The 27554-nt window shown below is 58.7% G+C and overlaps 1 protein-coding gene across 5 annotated transcripts; it reads left to right on the top strand.

Moving 5' to 3' along the window:
• Positions 1-7168: 7168 nt before the first annotated feature.
• On the top strand, positions 7169-26714 carry PEAR1 (platelet endothelial aggregation receptor 1). Of its 5 annotated transcripts, none has more exons than XM_017639745.3 (24): positions 7169-7309; positions 14607-14731; positions 16304-16479; positions 17134-17238; positions 17611-17711; positions 18498-18590; positions 18833-19076; positions 19837-19957; positions 20167-20303; positions 20389-20601; positions 20895-21069; positions 21153-21273; positions 21995-22158; positions 22242-22344; positions 22473-22619; positions 22822-22947; positions 23862-23990; positions 24105-24233; positions 24422-24634; positions 24872-24960; positions 25070-25205; positions 25381-25455; positions 25542-25790; positions 26258-26714. In XM_017639745.3, the coding sequence occupies exons 3-24, from the start codon at positions 16379-16381 to the stop codon at positions 26407-26409; spliced, it is 3123 nt and encodes a 1040-aa protein (XP_017495234.3). In that variant the 5' UTR covers positions 7169-7309; positions 14607-14731; positions 16304-16378; the 3' UTR covers positions 26410-26714. The 5 variants fall into 5 exon arrangements, with proteins under 5 accessions (XP_017495234.3, XP_073077271.1, XP_073077275.1 ...); XM_073221171.1 differs by adding an exon at positions 11838-11887 and having other exon boundaries at positions 7186-7309; positions 22062-22158; positions 22473-22947; XM_073221170.1 differs by having other exon boundaries at positions 22062-22158; positions 22473-22947.
• The last annotated feature ends 840 nt before the right edge of the window (positions 26715-27554 follow it).

Genomic DNA, 27554 nt, shown 5'->3' with positions numbered 1-27554 from the left:
AGTGCTAAAATGGAAAGTTGGAGCCGCTGGCTCTGGGGCGCTGTGGGGGAGAGACATGGAGCCGGGAGACACAGACAGGCAGGGCCGGGGCTGCAGGCGGAGCCACGGAGAGGCAAAGGGCCATGGCAGCGAGAGCACCAGCCCAGGGCAGGGCAGAGAGACAAGACATGCATGCCCAGGGCGCAGAGGAAAAGGCAGAGCCCAAGACCCCAGGGGGCAGAGCCGAGGGGCCGCGCGGTTTCCTCGGAGCCCTGCCTCTAACAGAGAGCTCTTGGGCCAACAGGCGCTTCTGCCAACCTCCCACTAAACTGGGCCCCTTCCTCTTCTTCCAGGGTGGGGTTCCCTAAAGGCTAAGTTTTTAGATTCTGGAGTCGGAGTGCCTGGTTTTGCACTTATCAGCTGTGCAGTGTCGAGCAAGTCACTCAACATTTCTGTGCCTTAGTGTCCTCTACAAAATGGGGAGAATGATAGCACAAGCCTCCTGTGTAAAGCTCTTCCCGAAGGGCCTGGCCTGTAGCACGCGCTGTGTGATGTCCGTTTTCCTCCCCACGCCCACGCCTCCTCTTTGCCTCCTCCTCTCTGTCCTGCCGCACACGCTCGGAGAACCTGCAGCCCAGGCGCTGGCCCTGGTCTTCCAGGGTGGGCAGGACAGGCTGGCAGTGGGGAGGTTGGGGGATGGTGCCCACCGAAGAGAAGCTCTTGTCCCCTGACTTGACCATACCTCCTCCAGCTGCAGCAAGAGGACTTGCCTGGCCATGAGTGTGTGAAGTGAGGCGGGGTCTTCTTCCTCCCTCAGAAACCCTTTGGGCTGTAGGGCCGCCCTAGCAGGCCCTGGCAGAGGAGGAGCCCCTGGGTGCTGCCGGGCAGCAGGGCCAGGGTGCCCTCTGCTCACTACCCCATTGGCTCCAGTCCCCTGCCTTCCTAATTTTCCCTAGTGGGAACTCCCCTCCCAGCTCACCTCCTCTGGGAAGCCCTCAGGGATTAGGTGAGGACTTTGGCACCCCCGAAAGGTGCTTCTGAGGTCACAAATCCTCACAGACGTGTATCCATCCAGGAGTAGGAAACATGTTTCTGAGGCTTTCTATCCCTTGTCCCTGCGGCCGCCCTTTCTTGAGTGTCAGGAAGTCCTGTCTACCTTCCTGCTTCCCACCTGGATCTGAAGGGGTTACTCAGCTCCAGGCCTGCCCGCTGCTGGGCCCAGCTGCTTGGGGCCTGTGGTCAGAGCTAATGTAGGCGCGAGTTGGAGGACAAGAGGGGATAAAGTTATTAGCGTCTTCATCTTTGAGGACTATCGATTGCCGGGTCTCCAGGCCCGCTTAGTCTTATAAAGGGGCTCACGGGGGTGTTAGGAGGGGCTTAGAAAAATCTCAAGGAATCTGTGCCCATCCATATCCTTGAATGGAAGCTGGGCTGCCTGTGTCTCCTCAAAAGAACACTCATAGAGACCCAGTTTGGGAGGCAAGGACTCTAGGAGGGCAGAAGGGCTGAGAGAGGAGGTAGAGCTTGGTGCCCTGGGAAGGAGCCGACTGCAGGGTGGACCAGACAGCTGGGATGGATGGGGGCTTGCTTCAGTTCACTACACTTTACTTTAAGATGTGTGTGTGTGTGTGTGTGTGTGTGTGTGTGTGTGAGAGAGAGAGAGAGAGAGAGAGAGGGAACTCACACAACTGAGCTAGAGAGACTCAAGACGGCAGCCCAAGGGGGGAGGGCGCAGGTGGGCCTCCTGAGGTTCATGTGCATGCAGCTGACCCCCAGCCTCCCAGCGCAGCGGCAGAGCCACCCCACTGGCACGTGGGTGTCTGTGACGCCAGGCCCGCCCTCCCCATCCATGCTCCTGGAAATGAATGTTCCTAGTGCGGTTCTGCGTGGCGGTGGGTGGTACCTCGCAGTGGAGTGCGTCACCCCCTCCTTGCCCCCAGGGTGACTTTGGCCCCAGTGTGTCTGGTTTTGTGTTTGTGCACGACAGTCTCTGGGTGAAAGTTTGTGTCAACCTGGTTCTCTGCACACGTCTGTGCAAATTCCTGTTCCCAACCTGAACTCAGAAGGGATGAAGACACAGGAAGATCAGGGGGCTGGCCGTCCGCCTCGTCCAGGGAAGCCCTCTTCCAGCCAGTGTTTTCAGCTACTGGCTTGACCGTCTCCAGGGGTGAGGATGGCACTCAGACTGTAGAAAGACTCAGAGGGGGTGATGTGGGGTGTGGGGGTGCTGGGAACAGAAGGATGCAGTGTCCCTCCCTCCCTCCCTCCCTTCCTTCCTTTTCTCCTTCCTCTGGATTCCTTTCTTCCTCTTTTTTTTTTCCTTCAGAAGCAGGGAGGAGGGGGCAGGAGCGGCTTCTTGGGCAGGGGGTCAGACTTGGGTCCTTTTGCCCCGGAGGAGCTGGCTTCCCCTCCGCTGGCCTGGGAGAGGAGGTAATTAATGACAGGGAGGCCAGGAGGGGAGACTGTTCAGGGCTAATGTTGGTATTAATCAGAAGCTGGTCCCCAGCGAGGGATAAGATTCAGCCGGGGCACCGTGTGTGCGTGTGCGAGAGAGGGCGTGGGGGCCGTGCCTCATCCTCGTGCCTGCCCCCACTCCCCGCTCTGCACTCTTAATTTTTCTGGAAGTCCCTCCTCCTATCTGTCCTCCAGCCTCCCACTGAGGGAGGCCAGGATCCCTTCCCAAGTCCAAGTCCAGCCCTGGATGTGGGGGCAGGGCAAGCCACCCCCACCAAGCCCTTCACCAGCCCTTACTGCGGGCCAGCGCATTAGGTGATTCCCGAGGCTGTCAGCCCTGCTAATTGCCTCTCAACCTTCCCCTCATCACCAGGGCAGCCCCCCACGAACTCCATTAGCCCCCCCTCCCTCCCCTGATAGCCCCTAAATCAGCCCCAATTATTCACAGGAGGGGGGATCTGGGCTGAGCTGTGATTACAGCTAGAGTGGAGGGCCGAGGGGTGGGAGCCAGAGTGCCAGGCAGACTGGCAGGCAGGCCATGGGCAGGGCTGGGGGGAGTCGGGGCAGATTCAGGGGCCTGGGGGCTTGGAATAGGGGGGAGGCCAGGCTGGAAGGTGGACGACTAGGGGTCACAGCTTTTATTCTGGGTCCCTCATACATACACACTAAGACCCCTGGCGGCTGGGGGGAGGTGTCTTTCGGCCTGCCTCCTAAGATCGGGTCCTCACCATTGTCATCAGCATCACTGCCAAGCATTGTGGGTGTCTGGCTGGAGAGGCAGGGAGATGAGCAAGAATGTCCTGTGCTTTTGGGTTTTCCTGACAGGACCTCTCTGCTCCTTTCAGTTGCTACCAGCCAGCCGCCCTCTGTGGGCTGCGTGGGGCACAGGCCACTCCCTCCCTCTGTCTGTGTTCTGGCCAGAGCCCCTGTGTGGGACTGGGGGTGAGATGGGGAGTGGCACAGAGGTGGACTGACTTCCACCCTGCTGGGGCAAGTTGTGTGCTCAGGAGGCAGTGAGACCAGCTTCATGTTCCCCTCTCAGCCCCTCTTTCCCACATGGAACAAGGAGCCCTCTCCAGCCCTGTTTCAGCAGCCCCAGCGTCCCAGCGCCACCCCTGCTGCCTGGTCCAGGGCAGCAGCCCCTCTGCTCTCTCTGCTCCCACTCGTGCTCCCTACAGCCAGCTCTCAACACAATAGCAATTCTTTTAAAACCTGAGTTGGATCGTGTCCCTCCTGTTCAAAATCCTCTAGCGGCTCCCCATCTCACGCAGAACAAAACTGAACAGACTTCCCCAGGCCTACAAGGCCCTGCAGGATTGGACCCATCACTCTCCCGGCCACTCACTGTGTCCAGGTCCCTAGCAAGCAACAAACGGGGCAGGTAAAGGGGGGAGGAGCACATGCTCAGCCTCTCCTTTTGTGCTTGAGGGGCTGCATCAGATCACTTTCAAGGCCCCTCTAGCCTCTGACGTGCTGCAACTCTAGCAAGTCTTTGAACGTGGAATATGCTCAGGCCTGGGGCCTCTGAACTTCTCTTCCCCTTCCTGGAATGCTCTTCCCCAAGAAATCTGCACGGCTCCCTGATTTACCGCCTTTAGGGCTTTGCGTGGAGTTACCTTCACAGTGACCACCCTTCCAAAACTGTACCCCAGCCGTCCCTCTCTCCCTTTCTGTTTTGTTTTTCTCTATTTTTTTATGATATTGTTTATCATCTAATGCATTGTGATTTTACTGATTTTGTTTATTGATCTTCTCCCCATTGGCACCTATACTAGAATGTAGGCTTCTCTTTTTTACCTTCCATATTTAGGCAGAAATTTTTGTCTATTTTGGTTATAGTTTTAGTTTCAGTGCCTGCACATAGTAGGTGCTTAACAAATCTTCATTCCATGTATGAACTAATAACTGACCCTTTCCCCAACTAGCATATGTGCTCTCTGAGGGCAGGGAGCTTTCATTTCTCGCCTAAATTAAGTTATGGAAAGTAAAGGGTCTTAGAAAAGCGCCTGGTGATCAGCAGGGTTTATTCAGTTAGTAATTGCCATCAACACCACCACCATTGACCTTTCCTCTGTCTCCTGGGCACCAGGTAAACAAAAAGTGAGTGCTTGTTGAACAGAGGGATGAGTGAGGCCCTGGGCCTCCTGGTACTTTCCTGGGAGGCAACAGAGGAACCCCCGTCCTTGCAGCTATAGGGCTGGGTCCACTGGGCGGAGCTGTGGTCCAGAGAGCTGGCGGCGCACCGCGCAAGGTGGCAGCCCTGCATGCTGACGTTATTGAGCACTTTGCACCAGTCTCTGCGATGACGAAGATGATTTCCACCTGGCCCAGTCCTTGAAGCACTCGGTCTCAGTTAAGAGAGGCAGGTTAAACATTCATATGCAGGCGCAGGATGGGGAGGGAGGGACAGAGGCTGGAAAGGTTTCTCGGGGAAGAGAAAGGGCAGTTGCGGTGAATGTGTAGAGAGGAGAACAAACGGGGCAGGTAAAGGGGGGAGGAGCACATGCTCAGCCTCTCCTTTTGCGCTTGAGGGGCTGCATCAGATCACTTTCAAGGCCCCTCTGGCCTCTGACGTGCTGCAACTCTATGGTCTTGGGCCTCCGGGCCCTTGAGCTGTGCCCTGGTTTCTGCTGCCCCCTCCTGGACATTTTTGATGACACTGGAGTCTGAGAAGCAACGTCATCCGTTCATTCTTGCTTGCTTTCCTTCCGTCCCCAAAGCCAGTTGTACCATCCAATGCGCCTGCTTCCCTCCTCTCACCTCCCGCGCCACACCTTCCACCTCTCCAAGCACCAAACTTGCTTGTTTCTCACATAGAAAATATTCTCAATATATATTTTTGACAAGGGACCTGAAAACAGATACATAAAAGAATTAATGACTGTTATAACCGATCCCACTCCTAAGTAAGCTACCAAGATAAATGAAAACATATGCCCACACAAAACCTGAACACAGTGTTCAGACTAGCCTTCATAGTAGCCCCAAACTGGAAAACACCCGTGCCCATCAACTGGTGTAGATAAGACAAACTGTGGTAGCGCCACACCATGGAAAACCACTTCAGGGCTAAGGGCAGTGAACTATTCAAAAGCCTTTATGATTGGAGAAAGAAGCCAGGCATAAACGAGTACATATTGTCTGAGTTCATTTATATGACAATTCTAGAACAAATCTACAGTAACAGAGAAGTGAGGATGGACTTCGGGGTGGGGTATTATCTGTAAAGGGGCACGAGGCAAACTTAGGGGGAGAGGAAAATGCTTTTAAAATTATTTGTGATTGGGGTGGTGGTTACACAGATGAACACATTTGTCAAAACTCATTGAACTAAGTGAATAAGCCAGACACAAAAGGGCAAATACTGTATGATTCCACCTGTATAAGGTACCTACAGTGGTCAAAATTCAGAGAAACGGGAAGTAGAATAGAGGTCACCAGAGGCTGGGGAGGACGCATGGAGAGTGGGAGTTTAATGGGTACCCACTTTGAGTTTGGGATGATAAACGTTATGGAGATGGATGATGGGGGTGGTTGCACAATATGAATGTAATATGCCAGTGTAGACTTTTAAATGGTTAAAATGATAAATTTTAACATTACATACAGTTTACCACACAAAAAAAAATCTAAAAATCCTCATCGAACTGTATACTTTGAAGTGGGTACATTTTGTATTGCATGTCGGTTAGGCCTCAGTAAAGCTGATTTTTAAAAGTCTGCAAGGAGGGATGTTCCTGCCTTGCTCTTCCTGGACTCTGGTAATTTTATCTGCCGGAAGCCGTGGTTTGCAGAGGGAGCCCTGTGGTTTGCAGAAGGACTCAGACGTGGGTTCAAATGCTACTTCTGCCACTTATTAGGGGCCTAAGCACGCGCGACATCAGTTTCACGTAAATGGAGTCAATCTCGAGTTAAGGATTAAATGTACCAATGCATCTAAAGGGCTAACGATGAAAGCAAATGATGGTTGTTATGAAAACGGTCTCTGTCCCCTCAGACAGGGACTGATAAGGGAAGGGCGCCCTAAGAAGGCCGGGCACAGGTTGACGACCTCCACAGGAAGCCGTTCTCCCAGGTCGGCGGTGCTGGCGGTGGGGCGGCGGGCGATGGCCGCGAGATGGCGCCCGGCGCGGGCTTAGAGCGCACAGGCTGCCGTGCCACGGGGCCCGAAGCGCCCGGCCCGGGGATCAAGGGGGCAGGCAGAGGCGGAGGCTCCCGGGGAGCCAGCTCTCCAGGATCAAACCCTCCCTCGGTGTGTTTTGATGGGGCAGGAGAAGAGGAGAGGCCGTTGCCCGGGCCGCGTCCCCCAGACAGGGGATTTGGCCGGTGGGTCCCCGGGTTGGTCTAATAAGGTCACGGCTGTGGGGCCACACGAGGAAGGTGCCCGGCCCAGACGATCTCATTGATTCACCTCCACAACCCCACTTTGCAGATAGGAGAGCTGAGGCCCGGGAAGAGAAGTACCCACGGCCGCCCAGCTGGTGCAGGGCAGAGGAGGGACTGGCCGCAGCTCCTGCCCTCTCCCCGCTCGGCTTCCCTCTGCTCGGGTCCAGGCTGCCGAGGGTCAACCGCCGCGCGGCCTCCATGATCCCACCCCCCGCGCAGTTTCCCTCCCGGGCACTCTGCATCTCCCTTCCCCCGGCTGCCAGTTTCCTTGTCAAAACTTCCTGCCTGGGCGAGAGCCCGAGGTCCCACCCCCTTCCTGCCCCCCGCCCCTCGGCGCCCCTCCCCGCCCGGCCAGCCTCCGCGTTCGGCCGCCCAGCCGCTCCCGCAGTCGGGCTGGGGCCCCTCGCTGCACCCCGCGCTGTCCTCCTCCTGCCAGACCCTGGCGGTCCCCTCCCCAGGCCAACGACGGAGAGAAAGGGTCTCCAGGCAGGTGAGTGGCTGCGCGCCCCGGGCTGGAGTCCGAGACCCGAGAGGGAGCAGGGATAAAAGACAGACCGGTAGCGAGGGGCCAGAGGGCATTGGGGGTTGCCAGGCAAATGGACACAACATGTAAATGACACGCAAATGAGGCCGCTCCCCGACCCCCTCGCAGCGACTTGGTGAGTCCAGGGGCAGCCTCCTCCGCTGGCTCCCTCCGGGCTGCAGGGGAACGGGGCACCCGGTCCTCTGCTTGGCTGCAGGGAAAGGCAAGAGCACCCACATTGGAGTCAAGGCTGCTTCAGTTCGAATCTTGAATCTGACCCTTATCAGCTATAGGACCTCGGTCCAGAGACTTAACTTCTGTGCCTCGGTTTCTCATTCCGTCAAGAGGAATAAAATATAGAATGCAGTGCTGACTCATGGCGTTGTTGTGGGGCTTGGATTAGCCAAAACATGTTTCCTGCCTAGGAAAGTTCCTGGTCATCTCTTATCTGTGTAGCCCCGCTCCCCACCAGAAGGAATGTTTGAGGAGGTGTAGGGAAGGGACACAGGTTTGCAGGTCCCTGGCGCTCAACAGCCACGCCAGTTTTGAGGGCCAGGAAGCTGGCCAGAGGTGTCAGGCATCTGGACCCTTAGAAAGCCCTGGGGGCGGTGGGGATGATCTGCGTAGTGCTAACAGCAAGGCTGGGGAGGGGCTGGGCTGAGTGATCAGGCTCCAGGAGCCCAGGCCCCAGCACGGCCATCCCTCATTCCCACCCCATCTCTAGCCTCCAGTAGTGGACCCTGGGCTCTCCTGTTCTGGCCTTTTATAAGTGGCCTCTCTCGGGAATGGGCTGTGACCCCGTTCCCTGGGGATGGGAACAGCTTGTGCTGGCCTGAGTTTCCCAGGCTCCGCCAGCCCTCTGGCTCCAGGCAGGCTTGGGCAAGGGGTCAGTTCTCAACCCTGCCTGCCCTAAGCTGGGCCTGAGGGTTTGGAGAGCCATTCCCTGAGCCCCACCTGAACCCAATCCATAATACCGCACCTGTGTGTGTGCACTTGTGAGCCAAGGTGTGGGGGCAGCTCTCCTGTGTCCTGTCATCTGCCTCTTGCAACCCCACTCCCACTTCTGAGGTCTCCCGAAATCCGCCATACTGGCCCCTGCAATTGGGGCTACACTCCCTGCCACATTGGAGCTGGTTGGCAAGCCAGGCTTGCCCGTCTGTCTCCCTGTCTTCACTGGGAGGTGAAGCTGAGGGGTTGGCATCTGTTTCTACACACACACTCCCCCCCCCAGCCACCGCCTGTGTCCCCCATTCCCTATCAGACTTTCCCAGAAGAGGAAACTTGCTCTCCAGGCAGCCCCATCCACCAATCGTAAACCCAGAGAGAGGCAGCAGTCACTGCACCACTGTCTGCCTCCCCACAACACGCATGCTGCTGGGGAGGGGTGCTGGAGCCAGGCGGGCCTCCCCCGTGGTGCTCCCCAGCCTCTCCTTTGAGTGGCCTTGGAAGCCTTGAGAAAGAGGCCTCCGGGGACACAGGAGGGGCCCTAGGGCCACTCCTCGCTCTGGGAAGGGTGTTAGCAGCCCTTCTGGCATGAAACCCATGGGGGAGAAGCCAGCAGAAGGAGGGAGAGAAGATAGGAAAGGACAGAGAGAGACAAAGACAGAGATACAGAGAGACGTAAATAGGGAAACAGAGGCAGACAGACAGATGCAAACAAGGCCGGAGACTCCTGCTCCTGAAGCCCCCAGGGGGGAAAGGCAGACTTAGAGAAACAGAGCACAGACCTAGAGAAAACAAGAGGGCGGTGGAGGCAAGGAGAGACAGTCAGAAGACCGAAGAGGAACCAAGGGGCAGAAGGACCGAAAGGGGCGGCACAGGCGCTGGAGCTGGTAGACCTGGTCCGAATCCCCACACTGCCCTTGGCTGGCTGTGTGACCCAGGGCAGAGCACTTAACCTCTCTGGACTATTTCTTCATCTACAAAATGAGAGGCGTGATAGAACCTACTTTCTAGAATTGCTGAGAGAATGACAAGAAAGATCGAGCCCCCGGTACACATTTAACAAAAGGTGGTAGTTGGTATTACAGCACCCACACCTGGTGAGATGGGGGCTTAGAGAGCAACAGCATGTGGGTGAGCCCTGGGGCCCTGGCGTTTCCTGGAGCCCCTCTCCTACCTCTGCCTCTTACCTCACCCCCACGTGGTGGCATCTGGGGCCCAGTCCCTCCATTTGAGAGGAGGTGTGTGGATGGAAGGGGACATTGTCGCTGGGCTGGAGGCACACCCCCTCCTCTGCAGGTGACTCAGTGCCTAGCATGCCCTGCATCATCCCGGAGGAACTTGGAGGGCAGCCCTGAGGAATTCCTCCCGGAGGTCAGGAGGGCACGTCTGGAGCCGCCTTTCACTGTGTAACACTGGAAGGTCTTCCTGAACTCCACCTTCCATGTCTTGCCAAGGCTGTGTCTTGGGGGCCAAAGGAGGACCCCGTTCTGCTGTCTGGTGAGCCAGGGAGAAGCTACAACCTCCAAACATCTCTCCCTCACCCCCATTCCCCACAGGGTGAGGCCCAGGCTTCCTGGAGCAGGAAAGGATTTCAGGACTGATCAGTCCATCCACTACACATGACTGTTACTGCCCTCCGGGTGCCAGGCATCCTGGGAGTGGGCACGTAGGTGGTGCCCGGGCCTGAGGACACAGGGTGAGGAAGGCAGAGAAGTGCTCTGACCTCGGGGAGCTCCATTCCAGTGGGGAAGACAGACCTTAATTAAACGTGATGACCGTGGCTTGGGAGCTGTGACGGAGCGTCCGGGGGCCAGCTGGCCCACTACTGTCTCCTCAGAGAGAAGAGGAGGGAATAAGCCTGGCCGGGAAACCAGAGTCACAAACCAGCAATCACAAGATGGGATGCCCATCATCTGAGCAGACCCGCAGACATGAGGTGTTCAAGGGGTTGTGAGCTCCTGGCTTGGCCTGGGTTCATCCCACACGTCCCCACAAAAGGGACAGCGGGCCAAGACTGGCTGGGGCCTGGGAAAGTGTTGATCCACGTCTAGTTTGGAAGAGGCCACAGGGCAGAATTGGAGAGCCACTCAGGGCTCCTTTGCTAAGAGCCTGCAGGAAGCCTAGAGCACAGGGAGGAGTGGGAGAGGCCTGGAGCCCCTGAGAGGGCTTCCTGGAAGAAGCTGGCCTTGAAGGATGGGTGGGACCTGCATATTCCAGAGGTGGCTGTGCAGTGGGGGGCATGATGGGGCAGTAGGTTGTTCAGTGTGATGGGAGCACAGGGGCAGATGCCAGGAGGCTGGGTACCTGGCCGGCCTGACTTCTGGGTGTCCTTTCCTTGGTGTAGGGAGCCACAGAGAGCATTAGAGAAGCGCAGTGGCCAGAGCAGAGCTGTACTTTCTGAGGGTATCTGGGGTGTTGGTGAGCAGGGTGGACCAGAGGGGGAGCTGCTCCAGCCTGTGTCACTCCAGGGGTCACCCCCCACCCAGTGCTTTGTCCTTTGAAGCAGACTTGAATCCTGCTGTTGTCTCTGATGACCAGTCAGCTCTCAGGCGAGTCATTTAACCTGAGCCCCTCCATGGTGTCGCCTGTGAAATGGGGTGACAGTAACTAGCAGGTGGTGGGGTGGTGGGGGTCGGAACTGGCCCTGGCGCCAGCCTCCAGGAGGCACGCAATAGATGTTTGGTGAATCAGAATCCCTGCAGTTTCTCTATTTCCTGATGAGTAAACAGGTCGGCTGAGGACCCTCTAGCTTCTGTTTCCTGAGCCACAGAGAATAGAAGGCAGGCCCCTCACCCCTGCCCCTTCCCTCCCAGCCTCTGGCACACACGCAGGCTTCCTGTCCCTCCATCCGGCAGACATGCCTGGCGTGCCGAAGGCCTGGCTTGGCTGGATGTAGGAGGGGCTCTGTGCTCGCGTGTGCAAGTGTGCACACGTGTTCGGAGTGGCATGCTCTCGTGTTCACTAGGCTGCTGGTGCAGCTGGGTCAGAGGCAACCCTGTATGGAGAGGGGGCTTCTTCCCACTGGGATCGCACTTATGAGTGGGGAGGACTAAACGATCCTGTCTCCACGGCAGAGATGGGTTGGGAAAGGGCACAAACAGAGACGGGGAGAGAGACAGAAAGACAAGAGAGCGACAGGGCAAGGCGACCTCGGCATCAGGCCAAGACACACGGCTTGGTGAGTGGCTGGAGGCTGGAGTTCAGCTCCACTCCACACCCGAACACCGATTGCCTAGTGCAGTGAATATACTGCACAACTGTACATGGCAGCCTTGATACAGGAAAGGAAGGAGAGGCAGAAAGACAGAGCCCAAGAAACTGATGGAGGAAGGAAAAAAGAGGCAGAAAGAGAATTTCTGATGAAGAACAGAGAGAAGGCAGAAAGAAAGAGGCGGAGAGCGTGGAACTCGGGGGGGCTGTTCCTGCAACAGCACACGTCCACTGAGGGGCCTCTGGTCTGAGGCTCTGTTCCTGGGTGGTCACTGGAACCAGCAGCTCCAACCCTCACGGAACCTTGGGATGTGGGGGGTGGTATTCTCTCACTTCACAGATGAGGAAATGGAGGCTCGCAGGGCACAAGTAACATGCGTGAGGTCACGTGTAAGTATTAGAACCTTTGGACTCCTCCACGGGAAGGGGGGAGGGTGATGGGGGAAGAGAATGAGATGAGAGGGGAGCCGGTGGGGCCAGGCAAGGAGCTGGAGTGGGTGCTCAGGCTGAGGGCTGGGGGGACGGCATCCAGGCATCTTGCCTCATCAACCGCCATTGGCTTGAAGATGTACCTGGCGGGCAGCCCATCGTTCTGGGGGATCAGGTTCTCAGGGAGGCCCGGTGCCCTCCCACTCCCAATTCCTTCTCTTTGTCAACATCTAGGGCCCCGTTCCCGGATCATCCTGGGGGTTCTTCAGAAAAAAATAAGAAACAGCTTTTCCTGGAGTTAATACCCAAAGGGTCTGCTGGTGCCAAGGGGAGTGGGAGGGGGCCCACTGGGTGCAGGAGTGGGACTGAGGACCCTGTCCTGGAGGCAGTTGGTGCTTATTCAGAGCATGTGTGCAGGCTCTAAGCCCTTTATCTGTAGCAAGTCATGTATTGATCTACACACAACCCTACATGGAGAATTACTATTATCACCCCCATTTTATAGATGTGGGAACTGAGAAGCGGGATTCACACCCAGGTTTGAACAGGGGTGGGAGGGGATGCAGAGCTCAGAGGTATCATTTGCTACACCTCCTCTGGGGGAAGGGAAGCTGGATGAGTAGTGGGGAAGCCCTCTTGCTGTCTTGACGTCCAGCAGCCCCTGCCCTCTGCCTTTTATAGAAATGGGTCAGCTCTTTCCACTAGGAGCTCTGTCCCCATCCCAGAGGCCCCAGACTCATTTCTGTCCTAGGGGGGGAGGGAGGCTCCCCACCACAAGGAACCAGGCTGAGCAGAAGAGCAGGGGAGGGGAGCTGGGTTGGGCCCTGTGTGAGCTTGAAGGCTGAGAGGGCAGGGCTGCTGGGGGCCAGGCAGGCGGGACTGGGGACTCGGAGCCTGGCCAGGAGCCCAGTTGCTTTGCATCTCGAGGTGGAGGGGAGAGAAGTGTCAGCTCATTCTTGACTGTAAACACATCCCAGTTCCCACGCCTCTGATCATGTTCTTGTGGCAGCCCCCACCCCCATCCTCTCATCTTGGCTGGTCCCCTGCCAGGCTCCCCTCTTCCCCATAACTGAGGCTACTAGGAGACGCAAAGCGCCTGGGATTCCTGGGCCCAGGGAAGACTGGAGTCAGTGGGAGGCCTCGGTCAGCATTCTGGGTTTGGATTCCAGCTCTGATACTACTGGCTGTGTGGTCCTCGGCAGGTGACTTTCCCTCTCTGTGCCTGTTTCTGAATCTGTGAAATGAATAATACCCACCCCGGCAGACTGATGTAAGCTTCAAATAAGATCATCTACACAATCACTCGGCACTCAGCCTTTCTCAACGCAGTAAATGAGGCATGGGGTGACATTATCATTCTGGTCCCAAGCAAAGGTGTCTGGGTCACTCAATCCAGAGGTGCAGTGGAGGAAGGGGGCTAAGTAGGGGACAGGGAGGGAGCATCTGTAGGGGAAGAAGGAGAAGGGAGACGGAGGAGAAGGAGAAGATGGAGGGAATCCCTCCATGAGTGAACTGTGGGGCACTGGGGTGGGCTGAGAACAGGGTTCTGCTGCTGGTCAGGCCAAACCCTGCTGCTCCCCGCCAGGATCCCCATCCCATCTCCCCCCTCCCGTGGACCACCTACTGATCTCCCAGACCCCACCCTGGCTTGCAGCTCCACCTGACCAGCTGAGCCTCCTCTGCACTCCAGCCCTACCCTGAGGCCCTTTGGGAAAACACAGTCTCCCCACCCCTCCAGCCAGCTGATCTCTGGTTCCTAGTCAGCACCCTGGGATTAGGGTCAAGCCCTCCTCAAGCTCCTCTGCCACCTCCAGGTCCCTGTCAATCCCCCAAGTGAGCCATTTCCTCTAGAAGTTGGTTGGGAGGAGGGGACTGGTGCGTGGGGCTGATGTGAAGGAGGGGGCTGGCAGCCACAGGCCTCTCCTCTCTGTGCCCCAGCTCTCGGAGGAGACCCCTCACTGCAGCCCCGAGCTACAGATCCAGGCGTGGGTGGGGTCACCTGGGGGTCCCTGTGTGGCTGGAGATGTGGCTTATTCAGGGACAAGTTTGATGATCCTGGATCCAGACAGACTGAGCTCCTATCTGAGGACAGGGGCCCCAAGTCTGGCCACAGCAGCGGGTCCAGGGAGAGGGGAGCAGGGGGAGGAGTGAGGGATGAAAAGGGGGAGATGTGTGGCAGGCTCAGGGTCTTGCCCATGTCTCTGGCTGCCCATGCACACTCAAGGGAAGAGTGGGGAGAAGGTCAACTGGGAGCAGACAGGGTGAGCCTGGAAGGGGGCCCGGGGCCTGGGAAGGATGCCAGAGCAGGGCAGGGGCAGAGGGGGTTTGGGGAGGTTGGGAAAAGGTGCTGACTCTGTTTGGGGGGTCGGGGGATGTGTGGGAGATGCCCTGGGGGTGGTGTGCTGAACGGACTTTGGGATCCCAGGAAGGACACTCCTGTGGCCTGGCTCCTGAGGACAGGCTGCGTCTCCTCCTCACCAGCTCAGAGGGGGCCACCATGCTCAGCTCAGGACACAAGTCCCTGGAGAGAGGCTCCCGGCCCTGCCTGCTCCCCCGACATCCCACTCTGAGTTGAGGGTGGTGGAGGACAGAGCCACCCCACACCCCGCCCGTGATGGCCCCCGCTGCTTCCCTCCCCCACACCCACACATTCTAGCTGGGCCCTGCTTCCTGTTTGCAGGCTCATATCCTGAGCTCTGGGATCCCCCAGGACTCTCTCTGGACCCCCAGGCTCCGAGGCCTGGTCACGTTGTCCTGTGCCTGGCCCACCTGAGTTTCTGAGGCCCAGGATGCCATAGAAGCCTGGTGAGTTACAGGGACTGAGGACGGAGGAGCACAGAGGAGGCTCCTGGGGGGAGCTCTGATGGGGGCAATGGGCCAAAGTTGTGGGAGAGCCTGGCTGCTGTGCATGGCTGAGGGGCAGAGATTTGCAGGGGGAGGAGAGGCAGCCCTGCCGCCCGAGAGCATGCGGAGGAGTGGGGGGGGGTTACTGGTGAGCAGAAGGCAGCGGGTGAGATGGGGTTAAGTCAGGAAGCATCTCTCTCACTCCCAACCTGGAGGGAGAGAGGCTGTGGGGACCCTGGGAGTGTGTGGGTGGGGGGCATGGGGTGGGCCAGGCAGCAGGCATTCCAGAGATACTCAGGGGGGTAAGGGGGCAGCAACCACGACCTTTCTCTTTTCTCAGGAAAATTATAAGCAGATGTGGGCGCCTCAGGGAGGCGTAGAGCAGGGAGCTGGGGCGGCTCGAGGAGCCCTGAGCACAGAATCCCAGCCGGCCACCAGGGCAGGAGCTCAAGGGGCTCAGCCCCTCCCGGGCTCAGGAGCGAGAGCAGACCCATCCGAGGTCCTGACCCACTTCCCACCCACTGGGTGAGGTCAGGGGTGGAGGAGCTGGAGAGCAGCTCATTTCCGGATAGCTGACGGGGTGGCCAGAGGGAGGCAGGGGAAATCTGAGGCCAGGTTGGGGCCCCCTGGCTGATAGCACCTCGTGTTGGGTCAGTGATGTGCTGGCCAATATTTAACTGGCCCTGGTGGAGGAGGGAGGGGGTTGGCCCTGGTTTGTGGTGTTTTCTGATTTCCATGGTGTAATCCTCACTGCCTGATTGCAAGCTACTAATGTGACCTCATTTAACAAGGAGGTGGGAAGCAATGTGCACAGATGCCCCAGCAAGGGGAATGGGGTGCCTGAGCTGGGTCCTGCACGCCAGAGGTTGGGAGGGGCCTCCTTCAAGGTCTCCTGGACCCAGCCCTACTCGCACCCTGTAAAGCAGAAGCCCCAACTGCATCAGGGTGACTTTGGCTTCTGCCTGCATACATCTGGTGATGGGGAACTCACCACCCGAGGTCACTGATTCCATTACTGACCTGCGTGGACTGTTAGAAGTTCTTCCTCCAATGGGCCCACATTGAATTCTCTTACAACTTCCCCTTATGGGTTCCAAGTTTCACACGATGGTACAAATATCAAATTGCCCTGGGCAGGAGCTGGGCTGGGCGCTGGGGTGCAGAGATAGAAAACACAAGTCCCTCTTGTAGAGGTCATGGCTGGGGAGGAGGCACTAGAAGTGTGTGGGGGTGACTGGTGCTGGGGGGCCCAGACAGGATGGGAGAGGGCAGTCTGCCAGTGGGGGGCTGGGGAGCAGAGCAGAGAAGGAGGGGTGGCACTTGCGCTAGACCTTGAAAGACAACCACTCAAGCTGAAGGATGGAGGGAGGAATTGCAGGCAAGGAGACAGCATGAGAAAGGTTCAAAGGCAGGGCAGTGCACCTCCTGGTCGGGGATCAGGCCTGGGCGGGGTGGGGCCCGGGGAGCGCGGGGGCCGGAGGACATGAGGCAGCAGCCTCATCTCTTCTGCACGCCCCCACTCCGTCTCCGTAGACACCCAGCCCTCCAGGCTTGTGGCCGCCCTGTCCCTGTGCTGCTCCCCGCCTGGCCCTGTTGCCAGCCTCTGCAATGTCGCCACCTCTATGCTCCCTTCTTCTCCTGGCCCTGAGCCTGAGGCTGGCTGGAACCCTCAACCCCAGTGACCCCAACACCTGCAGCTTCTGGGAAAGGTGAGAGGCCCCTGCCTTGAGGGCTCCAAGCCCCCTGCTCCCCATTTTCCCTCTGGGGGTCCTTCCCCTTCTTTCCCTTGCCTCTGCCCCTCTCCCCAGGCCCTCCTCCCTCTCTTCTCCCCTTGAGGGGTGCCTCTGACTCCATCCCCATTTCTGACATTGTCTCAATCTCCATCCTGTCTCTGACCCCGCCCTCTCTTTATCCCTGTCTCTCGGTCCCTGTGGGGGGCTGACTGCAGGCCAAAGGCAGGGTAGGAGCGTTCCCTGCAGAGCAAGCAGAGGGGCTGCCTGGGGGAAGCTCAGGGGTCAGGGTTGGGGATCAAGACCCAGGGCAGCATTTGGCCCAAAATGCTCCAACCCATCCCCACCAGAGGGGCCCAGAGGTCATTCTAGCTCACTCTCTGTAAAGGGGTGGAGACATTAAAGGCTCTGGTCCCTTAGAGTGAGAAAGGGGCTCTGATGGGGGTGCCCCAGGAATGTTCCAGATTGATTGGGCAGGGTGGGAGGGGCATGTCTGAGGCTTGGGGCAGCCAGCCCATGTGTTGGGGTGGTGACTCCCCACTGTGGCCAGGGCCCCCCACCCTGCTTCCTGAGGCACCCTGTGCCAGCTCTGCCCCTTGCCGCCCTGGACACCTGACTATTCCTGTCTTGCAGCTTCACCACCACCACCAAGGAGTCCCATTCCCGCCCCTTCAGCCTGCTCCCCTCTGAGCCCTGTGACCGGCCCTGGGAGAGCCCCCACGCCTGCCCCCGGCCCACGTGAGTGTCCGGTCCCCCTACGGCAGATGGCAGATGGGCGGCCTGCGCAGCTGCCTTGGGCCTCCCCACCACCCACCTCCACCATCCATGCCCTCATTCTCCTTAGACCCTAGAGTTTAGAGGACACATCTGGCTGGCCTAGGCGCCCAGGGCGTGGTGTGTGGGCTGTGTGTCTGGGTGTGTCCCGTGTTGCACTGTGTGTGTGGGTGCGGTTGGGTGAGGGGCAAGGGGGAATGCTCTTTCTGTGGTCCCCCAGCTTAGAGGCAGGGCAGTGCCCCCTACTGCCCCCAGAGCCACACTGTGGGGAGAGTGGACAGCGGGAGCCTCTGCAGGGAGGACCCAGGCCACCTGCCTCGTCTCTCTGCCCCGTAGGGTTGTCTACAAGACCGTGTACCGCCAGGTGGTGAAGATGGCGCACCGCCGGCGCCTGCAGTGCTGCCGGGGTTTCTATGAGAGCAGTGGGGCCTGTGTCCGTGAGTCCCGGGTAGCCCAGGGAGGGGGGCGCTGGGGCTGCAGAACGGGGAGGGGCCTGGCCCACCTGTCTGGCCCTCCCCTGACCCTGCCAGGGTGGGGCTCCTCCCCCGCCCTTCTGGGTTTTCTTCCACTTGCCTGGCCTCGCCCCTGGGACAGCAGCTGCTGCCGGTGCCCCTGTCTCTAGCTGACCCTGTGCTTCTCCCACACCCTCTCCAGGTCCCTGGGTGTCTCTGTCAGTCTGAACTCTCTTTATGTCTCTGGGCTTGCCTGTGTCTTCCTGTCACTGTGTGTCGGGGGGCTTGGTGCCTGGGTCTGTCTCTGTCTCTTCCTGTCCCTGTCTTGTCATTGTCCAGGCTCTCCTGCCCTCCCCCCCCCAGCACCCTGAACCCCCCAGACTGGAGCCTGCTCTGCCCCCCTCCCCTGCCCTCAGCCCCGGCCCATCACCAGCCCCCGCAGGCTCCTGCCCATCCTGCCCCACCTCTGGCCTCTATCCTCTCTCTGGACAGTGTCCCTGGCTAGTCTTTATCTGAGGAACACCCCTCCCTTTCCCGCACAAGGGGCTTCGAGAATTGCACAGAAAGCCCTGGGGAGTCCAGAATCCAGAGGTCTTGTCAAGTTCTCACCTGAGTTGCTGTTCCTCCGGCTTTTTGCACCTTAGAGGCGGAATTGCTCCTTGGAGAGCTCCAGGTCTCCGGTGTAGAAGGAAGATAGGTTAGGCTTCAGGGGCTAAAAAGTGGATAGAGGCAGGGTTGGAAGCACCTGCTCACCCCCCATCTCTGCCCCAGCGCTATGTGCCCAGGAGTGTGTCCATGGTCGCTGTGTGGCACCCAATCAGTGCCAGTGTGTGCAAGACTGGCGAGGTGACGACTGTTCTAGTGGTAAGTGGCTGGCGGCTTCAGAGACCCTTGGCCAGACCCTCCCTCCAAGGGCACAGGTGCACAGGGCCCCAGGGCAATTACCCATGAGAGCCGCACTGCAGCCAGCTGCCTTTTCCAGAGATGTGGCACAGGGGTAGACTGGAACCTGGCATGGGGGTGTGTGCGGGAGAGGCAGGCACTAACTGGAGGCTAGGGAGGGGTGAGGCCGCTGGTGACCCCCTTTCATCCTCCTCATCCCACAGCATGTGCCCCCGGAGTGTGGGGACCACAGTGTGACAAGCCCTGCAGCTGTGGCAACAGCAGCTCCTGTGACCCCAAGAGTGGAGCATGTTCCTGCCCCTCTGGCCTACAGCCCCCACACTGCCTTCAGCCCTGCTCCCCCGGCCACTACGGTCCCGCCTGCCAGTTCCGCTGCCAGTGCCATGGAGCACCCTGTGACCCCCAGACTGGAGCCTGCTTCTGCACCCCAGAGAGAACTGGGCCCAGGTGTGTCACGGGGTCATGTGGGCATTCATGGGGACACAAGGGGACTCAGACAGGGTCCTAAACAGGACAGAGTGGAGACGCCAAGATCCTAGTCCCAGCTCTGCCACTTGCTGAGTGACCTTGAGCAGATCATTGGCTCCCCCAGCCCCCCCCCACCCCCCGCTCGTTTCCTGCTTGAGGTGGGAACAGTATTGTCCAGCTAGAAGGGTTGCTGTGGAATAACTGAGCTAGCACAGGTGTGTGGATTCATACTGTAAAGTGGGGCTGAGACAGGGACCTAGGGAACCCTGTTGCAAAGGCTGGGTGCAGGGAGAGCCTGGGGAGTGGCAGAAGGGAGAGGTGCACCAAGGTGGAGATGAAGGGTCCAGCCTCACAGAGGGGCCCCAGGAATTGAGCCCTCCAGGATAGAAAACCTACAGCAGGAGAAAGGGTTCCTGCAGTGGCAACAGAATGAGCCAAGGCGGAGGTGGAGGGGAGGGTGCTTGGGGCCCGCTCACTCTTCCCAACCTTATGATGCTGGGTGTCTGCCATTTCCAGGCGCAGGAAGCTTTGCTTTCTGACTCCTGCTGTCCGCAGCAGGGAGCGGTGGGGGTGACTCCCTGAGCCCTGAGGTCAGGCCTTCTTCCTGGGGAGGGCCTGTGTGCAGCTGAGCAGCCCAGGAGGCAAAGGGCGCTCTGGGGGGCAGTGGAGGGGGCTGGAGGGGGTGTGGGGGAAGGTGTACTGCTTGTATACACACTGACCTCCCTGCTCTGCCCAGCAGCTGTGAGGTGTCCTGTCTCCAGGGCAGTGTTGGCTTCTCCTGCCCCAGCACCTATCCTTGCCACAATGGAGGTGTCTTCCAGGCCCGCCAGGGCTCCTGCAGCTGCCCCCCTGGGTGGATGGTATGAAGGGTGTGGCCTGTGCGTGTGGGGCGGGAGTCCCAGGAGAATTCCCTGGTGGTTCTCTCCAGGGCCCTTAAGAGCTTGTGTGTGAGGGCATGTGCTCCTCCGGCCCTGGAGGGCTTTGAGGGCTCTGGGTATGGGGGCCAAGGGGTTCTGCGGCCATGGAGGGTTGAGCCACTGGGGCTCTGTCGACCTCCCACCGCCAACAGGGCACCATCTGCTCCCTGCCCTGCCGGGAGGGCTTCCATGGACCCAACTGCTCCCAGGAATGTCGCTGTCACAATGGTGGCCTCTGCGACCGATTCACCGGGCAGTGTCGCTGTGCTCCAGGCTACACTGGGGACCGGTGAGTGGCCTTGACGTGGACAGGAGCGGTGGGGTGTGGGTCAGGAGGTTGTGGACCCTCCAGGCTCACTGAACCAGGTGCCCAGGTGCCGTGAGGAGTGCCCCGTGGGCTACTTCGGGCAGGACTGTGCTGAGACGTGCGACTGCGTCCCCGGCGCCCGCTGCTTCTCGGCCAACGGCGCGTGTCTGTGCGAACATGGCTTCACTGGGGACCGCTGTGCTGAGCGCCTCTGTCCCGACGGCCTCTACGGCCTCAGCTGCCAGGTGCCCTGCACCTGCGACCCGGAGCACAGCCTCAGGTGGGCCGCAGGACGTTGTGGTCAAGGGCTCCGGAGGCCAATGGGAGAGGCCTTCGGTGCTGAAGGCGCTGGAGTCATGAACAGCGCCAGGGGCAAATCCAAAGAGGGGCGACAGATGCCACAGAAGAAGAAAGGGCAGGGGCCTCGGGGACAGGGACGGGGGCGCTCTCGGAACAGCACCGAGATGACCCTCTCATTCGGCGATGCCGGGCTCCCGCAACGCAGAGGGTCTGGGGGTGTCGGTCTGCGAACCCCCGGCTCAGACCGTGCCGCGCCCCCGCCTCCGCCCGCAGCTGCCACCCGATGAGCGGGGAGTGCTCGTGCCTACCGGGCTGGGCGGGCCTTCACTGCAACGAGAGCTGCCCGCAGGACACGCACGGGCCGGGCTGCCAGGAGCACTGCCTTTGCCTGCACGGCGGCGTCTGCCAGCCGGACAGCGGCCTCTGCCGGTGTGCGCCCGGCTATACGGTGAGGCGCGCCCCGCCATGGGGATGACCCGGGAGAGGCCCCGGTGCCTGCCCACCGCTCACTAGCCCGCCCGCCGCATTCAGGGCCCGCACTGCGCTAGCCTCTGCCCCCCTGACTCTTACGGAGTTAACTGCTCCGCACGCTGCTCCTGCGAAAATGCCATTGCCTGCTCGCCCATCGACGGCACCTGCGTCTGCAAGGAAGGTAATGGAGTGGGGGCGGGGCCACGGGTAGAGGCGGGGCCAAGGGTAGGGGCAGGTCAAAGGCAGGGGAGAGGCTGCAGGGTAGGGGCGGAGCCACTGGGCAACAGCTGGACGGTGGGAATGTAGCCAGGCTACTTCCTTTCTGGAATATCCACTTTGCTTTCCTTCAACCACAAAAAACCCTGCTCGTGCTTAAAGGCCCAGGCCAGAAGGCACCTACCTCATGGGTGTACATTCCTCTTCTTCAATCATACAGAGCCACACAAAGCACCAGGAAGGGCCTCTGTGATCTACCAGGGGTGGCACGTTGGCACACTTTAGGCTGGATTCTCACGCAGATGTGTTGTGTTCGGCCAGTTCTTTAATGTATTTAACAAACGTACAGTCTCCAGGCCCCACTCCTCCCTGTTGTCTTACACATGAGCTGGATGATTCGTTTAGCTACCTGATGGGTCTCTGTAAGCCCTGGGCTTTGCTGCCAACCCTCTTCATTTTGCAGAAGATGCGGGCCCAGGAGGGGTGGCTCGTTACCAGTAGTCATTTACCTTTCTGTCCCACATCTAACAGTGAACATGCTTGTCTCCTGTTTGGGGCCACGAGCACTCACATGCCCACCCCTAGCTCATAGGCACAGAGCCTGGCACAGCTAGCCAATGCCCAGTGTGTGCTTGCTCAGGAGGGGAGCTGGGTCCCCATGGCCACCTGCAAGGCCCCTCTTCTAGGTTGGCAGCGTGGTAACTGCTCTGTGCCCTGCCTGCCTGGAACCTGGGGCTTTGGTTGCAATGCCAGCTGCCAGTGTGCCCATGAGGCAGCCTGCAGCCCACAAACGGGAGCCTGTTCCTGCACCCCTGGGTGGCATGGGGCTCACTGCCAGCTCCCCTGCCCGGTAAGTGCTGCCTGAGTGGGGGAGGGGAGTGCATGGTGCCCTCCAGCTGACTGGCCTGACCTCTTCTCTGCTCCCTCCCTAAGAACGGGCAGTTTGGTGAAGGCTGTGCCAGTCGCTGTGACTGTGACCACTCTGATGGCTGTGACCCTGTTCATGGACACTGCCAGTGCCAGGCTGGCTGGACAGGTAAGCATTCTGGGTGTCCAGGCCCTAGGCCTCCTGTGGGCTGGGGTGCAACCCACAGGAAATGTGTCCAGAAGAGCCCCTATGGAAGGAGCCCCAGGCCAGGCTTACCCTATCCTGCTCTCTCACAGGCACCCGCTGCCACCTGCCCTGCCCTGAGGGTGTCTGGGGAGCCAACTGTAGCAACACCTGTACCTGCAAGAATGGGGGCACCTGCATCCCGGAGAATGGCCACTGCGTGTGTGCACCTGGATTCCGAGGCCCCTTCTGCCAGAGACGTGAGGCTCCCTGTCCTGCCCCTGCCTGCCAGCAGTAGGACGTGGTGCAGTGCCAGATACCAGATGCTCCTACCTGCCTTGGTCTCTTCTCCAGATTCCAATCTTTGGGCCACTTACCACTGTGGGAAGGAGGGAGAGAGAGTGGGGTCAGGGCTGACAGAGGGTTGGCCCTGCCCCCATCACCACAACCCCTTTCCCCCAGCCTGTCAGCCCGGCCGCTATGGCAAACGCTGTATGCCCTGCAAGTGTGCTAACCACTCCTCCTGCCACCCCTCGGATGGGACCTGCTACTGCCTCGCTGGCTGGACAGGCCCGGACTGCTCCCAGCGTACGTGGTGGCTTCTGTATCTGAGCGCATGTGCATGCTGAGAGGGTGGGCTGAGGGCAAGAGGCTTCTGTTCCCTGTTTAAAGCATAAAGCCTCTGGACCTACTTTGATTCAGTCACTTGTATAAATAATATAAACAGTTATTTACTGGGCATCACCTACATGCTGGGTAATGTTCTAGGTGTTCAGACTACAGCAATGCATGGGTCAGGAAAAAGTCCTGTGTCCTTCCACGATGGAGGTTTGAGAAGAGCAGCCTTTGTACAGGGCTGGGGGAAATCATACACTTAGTTTTGAACATGTTCTTTTTTTTTTTTTTTCTTTTGGTATTTTTAAATTTATATTTATTTATTTATATGTGGCTTCTTTCCCACACAAACATATGAAGAACATCATGGAAAAGATTAGTCCAAAAAATGGAGCAAAGCAGATTTTGAAAAGGGGGAAATGAGAAGCTGTTAAACCTTTGAGTACTTTGGACATAAGCTCACCCACATGCAGGATGGAAGGATGTGAGCTTGAAGAGTTTTTCCATAGGAAAAAAAATTATTTGCTAGTGTCAGATACACACAAATAATGCATTAAATATATGGACTTATTTTTTTTTTAAGTCCAGAGCTAAGCAACACAGGGTAGTTTGGAGGCCTTTAGTTGTCTGGCTGTTATTTTAAAAACTCTATAAGACAGCCAAGGGCAGATTTTGAGTAGGCGGTTGGGCACGTGGATCTGGAGTTAAGGGGAGAGATGGGGCTGCAGATAAGCATTTGTGAGTCATCAGTGTGTAGATATGGCTCAAAGTCTTGCTGTCCCTGGAGAACCAAAGCTGAGTACAAGGTTTCAGTGACACTGGGGACTGAGGATTCATCCACTGGGGGCTGGCCCTGCCCCCCAAGACAGGCACCTTGTTTCCTGCAGCATGCCCTCTAGGACACTGGGGAGCTAACTGCTCCCAGCCCTGCCAGTGTCGCCATGGTGGGATCTGCCACCCCCAGGATGGGAGCTGCTTCTGCCCCCCAGGCTGGACTGGACACTTCTGCTTGGAAGGTACTAACAGAAGGGGTACCCCATGCCCCGGTGCCAGGGCAGCCCCAGCCCAGGGAGGAGACTGTCGCTCTCTGGCCCCTCTGATCTCAACCTGCTTCCTTGGCTCTCTCCCAGGCTGCTCTCCAGGGATGTTTGGTGCCAACTGTTCCCAGCCATGCCAGTGTGGTCCTGGGGAGAAGTGCCACCCGGAGACCGGGGCCTGTGTGTGTCCCCCAGGGCATAGTGGTGCCCCTTGCAGGATTGGTGAGTTGTCCTCTAGGCCCCCATTGTCCCCACTGAACCAGGACACTGGTAGGTTCCTGCCTGGGCCTCTGGCAGGAGCTGGACCCCTTGTACCACGGTGCCTCCCTACTGGGGTCTCTCCAGTGCATGCACCCCAAGCTCCCCAGCAGAGCCAAGATGCCATCCTGAGTGACCGCCCACCCCCCTAGGAAGCCAGGAGCCCTTCACCATGATGCCTACCTCTCCAGTGGCCTATAGCTCGCTGGGGGCAGTGATCGGCATTGCAGTGCTGGGGGCCCTGGTGGTGGCGCTGGTGGCTATGTTCATTGGCTACCGCCATTGGCAAAAAGGCAAGGAGCACCAACACCTGGCAGTGGCCTACAGCAGCGGGCGACTGGACGGCTCTGAGTATGTCATGCCAGGTGAGCTGGCCTGGGTGGGCAGCTGGGGCGCAGGTGTGGCTGGGTCACAGGCTCCGGGCAGATGGGGGTGGGGCTTCTGTGTGCCTCCTTGGACTTGGGAGACGAGAAGTGGAGAGACAGAGGGAGGAAGGAAGGTCAGAGAGGCTGGCCATGGACCTCCGGGTCAGAAGCACTGTCTTGGGCCTGGGCCTGTCTCCGACCAGGCAGGTCATCCGGCACCTGTGCCTGTTCCTGCAGATGTCCCTCCGAGCTACAGTCACTACTACTCCAACCCCAGCTACCACACCCTGTCACAGTGCTCACCTAAGCCCCCGCCCCCTAGCAAGGTCAGTGCTGGGGCAGGGGATGCACTCCGGGGGGCTGGGCGAAGGCCTGGGTCTCTGAGAAGCTCCATCCCTGCATATTACTCTCCCTGTCCTACCCCTCCCCTGACAGGTTCCAGGCAGTCAGCTGTTCGCCAGCCTCCAGGCTCCTGAGCGGCCAGGTGGAGCCCACGGGCATGATAACCATGCAACGCTGCCTGCTGACTGGAAGCATGGCCGGGAGCCTGCCCCGGGGCCTCTGGACAGGGGTAGGAGCGTGGAGGCCAAGGCCTCTTGAGGGTAGATGTGTGCAGCCCAGCATCCTGCTCCAGCTGAGTGTGTGTGTGTGTGTCTGCAGAACGGGGCTCTAGGCCCCAGTTCTAGAGGAAGTGGGAGCCCGGAGAGGGGCTCCGGGGTCTATAGTGCTTGCCTTCTCCTCCTCAGGTAGCAGCCGCTTAGACCGATGCTACAGCTGTAGCTGCGGCAACAGTACTGGCCTGGGCCCGTTCTATAGTAAAGGTCTGGACCTGGGAGCCGGAGGGGGCTGAACTGGGGTTTAGGAATCAGTGCCTCTGCAGAGGCTGACTTCTTTCCCCTCTCCTTAGGGCCCATCTCTGAGGAGGGGCTGGGGGCCAGCATGGCTTCCCTGAGCAGTGAAAACCCCTATGCCACCATCCGTGACCTGCCCAGCCTCCTAGGGGACCCCCGGGAGAGTAGCTACGTGGAGATGAAAGGCCCTCCTTCAGGATCTCCCCCCAGGCAGCCTCTTCAGCTCCGGGACAGCCAGAGACAGCGACACCTCCAGCCACAGAGAGACAGTGGCACCTATGAGCAGCCTAGCCCTCTGACACACGGTGAGCCCTCTTCCCCTGGGGCAGGGGCTAGAGGAAGCTGGGACAAGGGAGGCAGGGAGGAGGGACCGAGGGAGAGGACGCAGGCGGTGTGATGCGGCTGCAACAGCAAGGCCTTTGGGGTCAGACTTGGGCTACTGCTGCGTATGATGCTTGGGAAGTCACGTCGCCTCTTAGAGCCTGAATCGTGGTGCCCGCCTTGCAGGGCTGAGGATTTGAGGTGATGTGTGTGCAGCACACAAGCTGCGGAGTTGGTATCCAGAAAAGTGGGGAACAAGGCAGGTGACAAATTGTCCTCATAACCTGTGAGGTGACCTCTCCCACTGGCAGCTGAGTAGCTGCACAAAGTGGCCCATATCCAGACACCATCCATCCGTTTGTCTTTGGCAGAAGAGGCTGAAGAGGGGAGGGAGTGTGGTGAGAAGGGGAGGAGCCACATCCCTCTCAGCCTGTCCCCTCTCTGCCTCCAGACCGAGACTCCGTGGGCTCCCAGCCCCCCTTGCCGCTGGGCCTGCCCCCTGGCCACTACGACTCACCCAAGAACAGCCACATCCCTGGACACTATGACTTGCCTCCAGTACGGCATCCCCCATCACCCCCACTTAGGCGCCAGGACCGTTGAGGGGTCAAGGTGGTGTGCAGAGGTCAGCATGCCTGTTCTTGGCTGCCCAGGGCTGGGGATGGAGCCTGTTTTACCCTGCCAGGAGCAGGGAGAGGACCGGCAGGCGGTGAACATTGAACAGAGGAAGTGAATGGAGAGGAGATGGGAACCTGGCTCCCAAGTTCCATCATGGAAGACACTGGTCGGCACGCAGGCTGGGTTCCCCTTCCCTAGCCCACTGCTCCCAAGGCCCCCAGGGCCTGGTGTACATAAACTGGTGGGGTGAATGTTGCTGGATAACTCTGTAAATTTATGTAAAAATTGTATATTGGGTACCCTTTCTGTGCACGCCCAGGCCGAGCAGTGTGTGTGTGTGTGTGTGTGTGTGGTTTCAGAGGGGGTACCACCAGGCATAGGTCCTGTCCTAGGGCACTCACTGTTTATGTTTAGTCAAGAGGCAGCTCAAGCCCAGTTTACTCTAGCAAAAGCTTTACTTGTGTCCCTGGATTCCCTCAGTTCCCCCTACAACTGACTGTTCAAAATGCAAGCTGGTTACATTACACCTGCCTGACAGTCCTCATGCCCCATGGGTCTTGGGCCAGAGTCAGAACTGTCAAAGGTTCTGCTGGTCTGGCCTATCTCTTCAGCCTCACCTTGAATTGTGTTCCTTGTCACTCTGCTCCCATCACACTGGCCACTAGTCCTCCTATCAACCACATCTTCCTACCACAGGGACTTTGCACATCTAGAATGCTCTTCCTCCTCACCTCACCTGCTGACTCCTGCTTGTCCTTTGCATCCCCTCCTCAGGAAAGCGCCTCTGTTCCACAGCACTGAGCATAGCTGCATTATTCATCAGATACCTGCAGAAGGCCTATGGGGTGCCAGGCACCTCTGTAATGTGTTTATGTGTTATTTGATTAGTCTCTGCCTCCTCCACGGACTGTGAGATCCCTGAAGGCAATAATCCTGTGTTATGTTAAACATTGGTTCCTTGGTACCTAGTAGGCACTCAATAAATGTTACCCTCAAAGCTGAGTGGCTGAGTGAATTAAAAGTATCAGTAAGTGCTCAGATAGATGGGCAAATTGCAGGCTCTGAGAGTGAATAAACTGCATAGGTCCGAGCCCCCCCCAAAGGGTGGCATTTTTACAGGGGCACAACAC

This window comes from Manis javanica, chromosome 14 (genome assembly GCF_040802235.1).
Source record: "Manis javanica isolate MJ-LG chromosome 14, MJ_LKY, whole genome shotgun sequence".
NCBI classification, from domain to species: domain Eukaryota; kingdom Metazoa; phylum Chordata; class Mammalia; order Pholidota; family Manidae; genus Manis; species Manis javanica.
The sequence above is the reverse complement of the archived record's forward strand: the minus strand, read 5'-3'. Positions and strand labels throughout refer to the sequence as shown.

Coding starts and splice junctions, on each gene's coding strand:
- PEAR1 (XM_073221170.1), top strand. CDS start 16,379: ATGTCGCCACCTCTATGCTCCCTTCTTCTCCTGGCCCTGAGCCTGAGG. Junction 16,480..17,133: donor ACCTGCAGCTTCTGGGAAAG/GTGAGAGGCCCC, acceptor CCTGTCTTGCAG/CTTCACCACCACCACCAAGG. Junction 22,948..23,861: donor AGGCCCGGACTGCTCCCAGC/GTACGTGGTGGC, acceptor TGTTTCCTGCAG/CATGCCCTCTAGGACACTGG.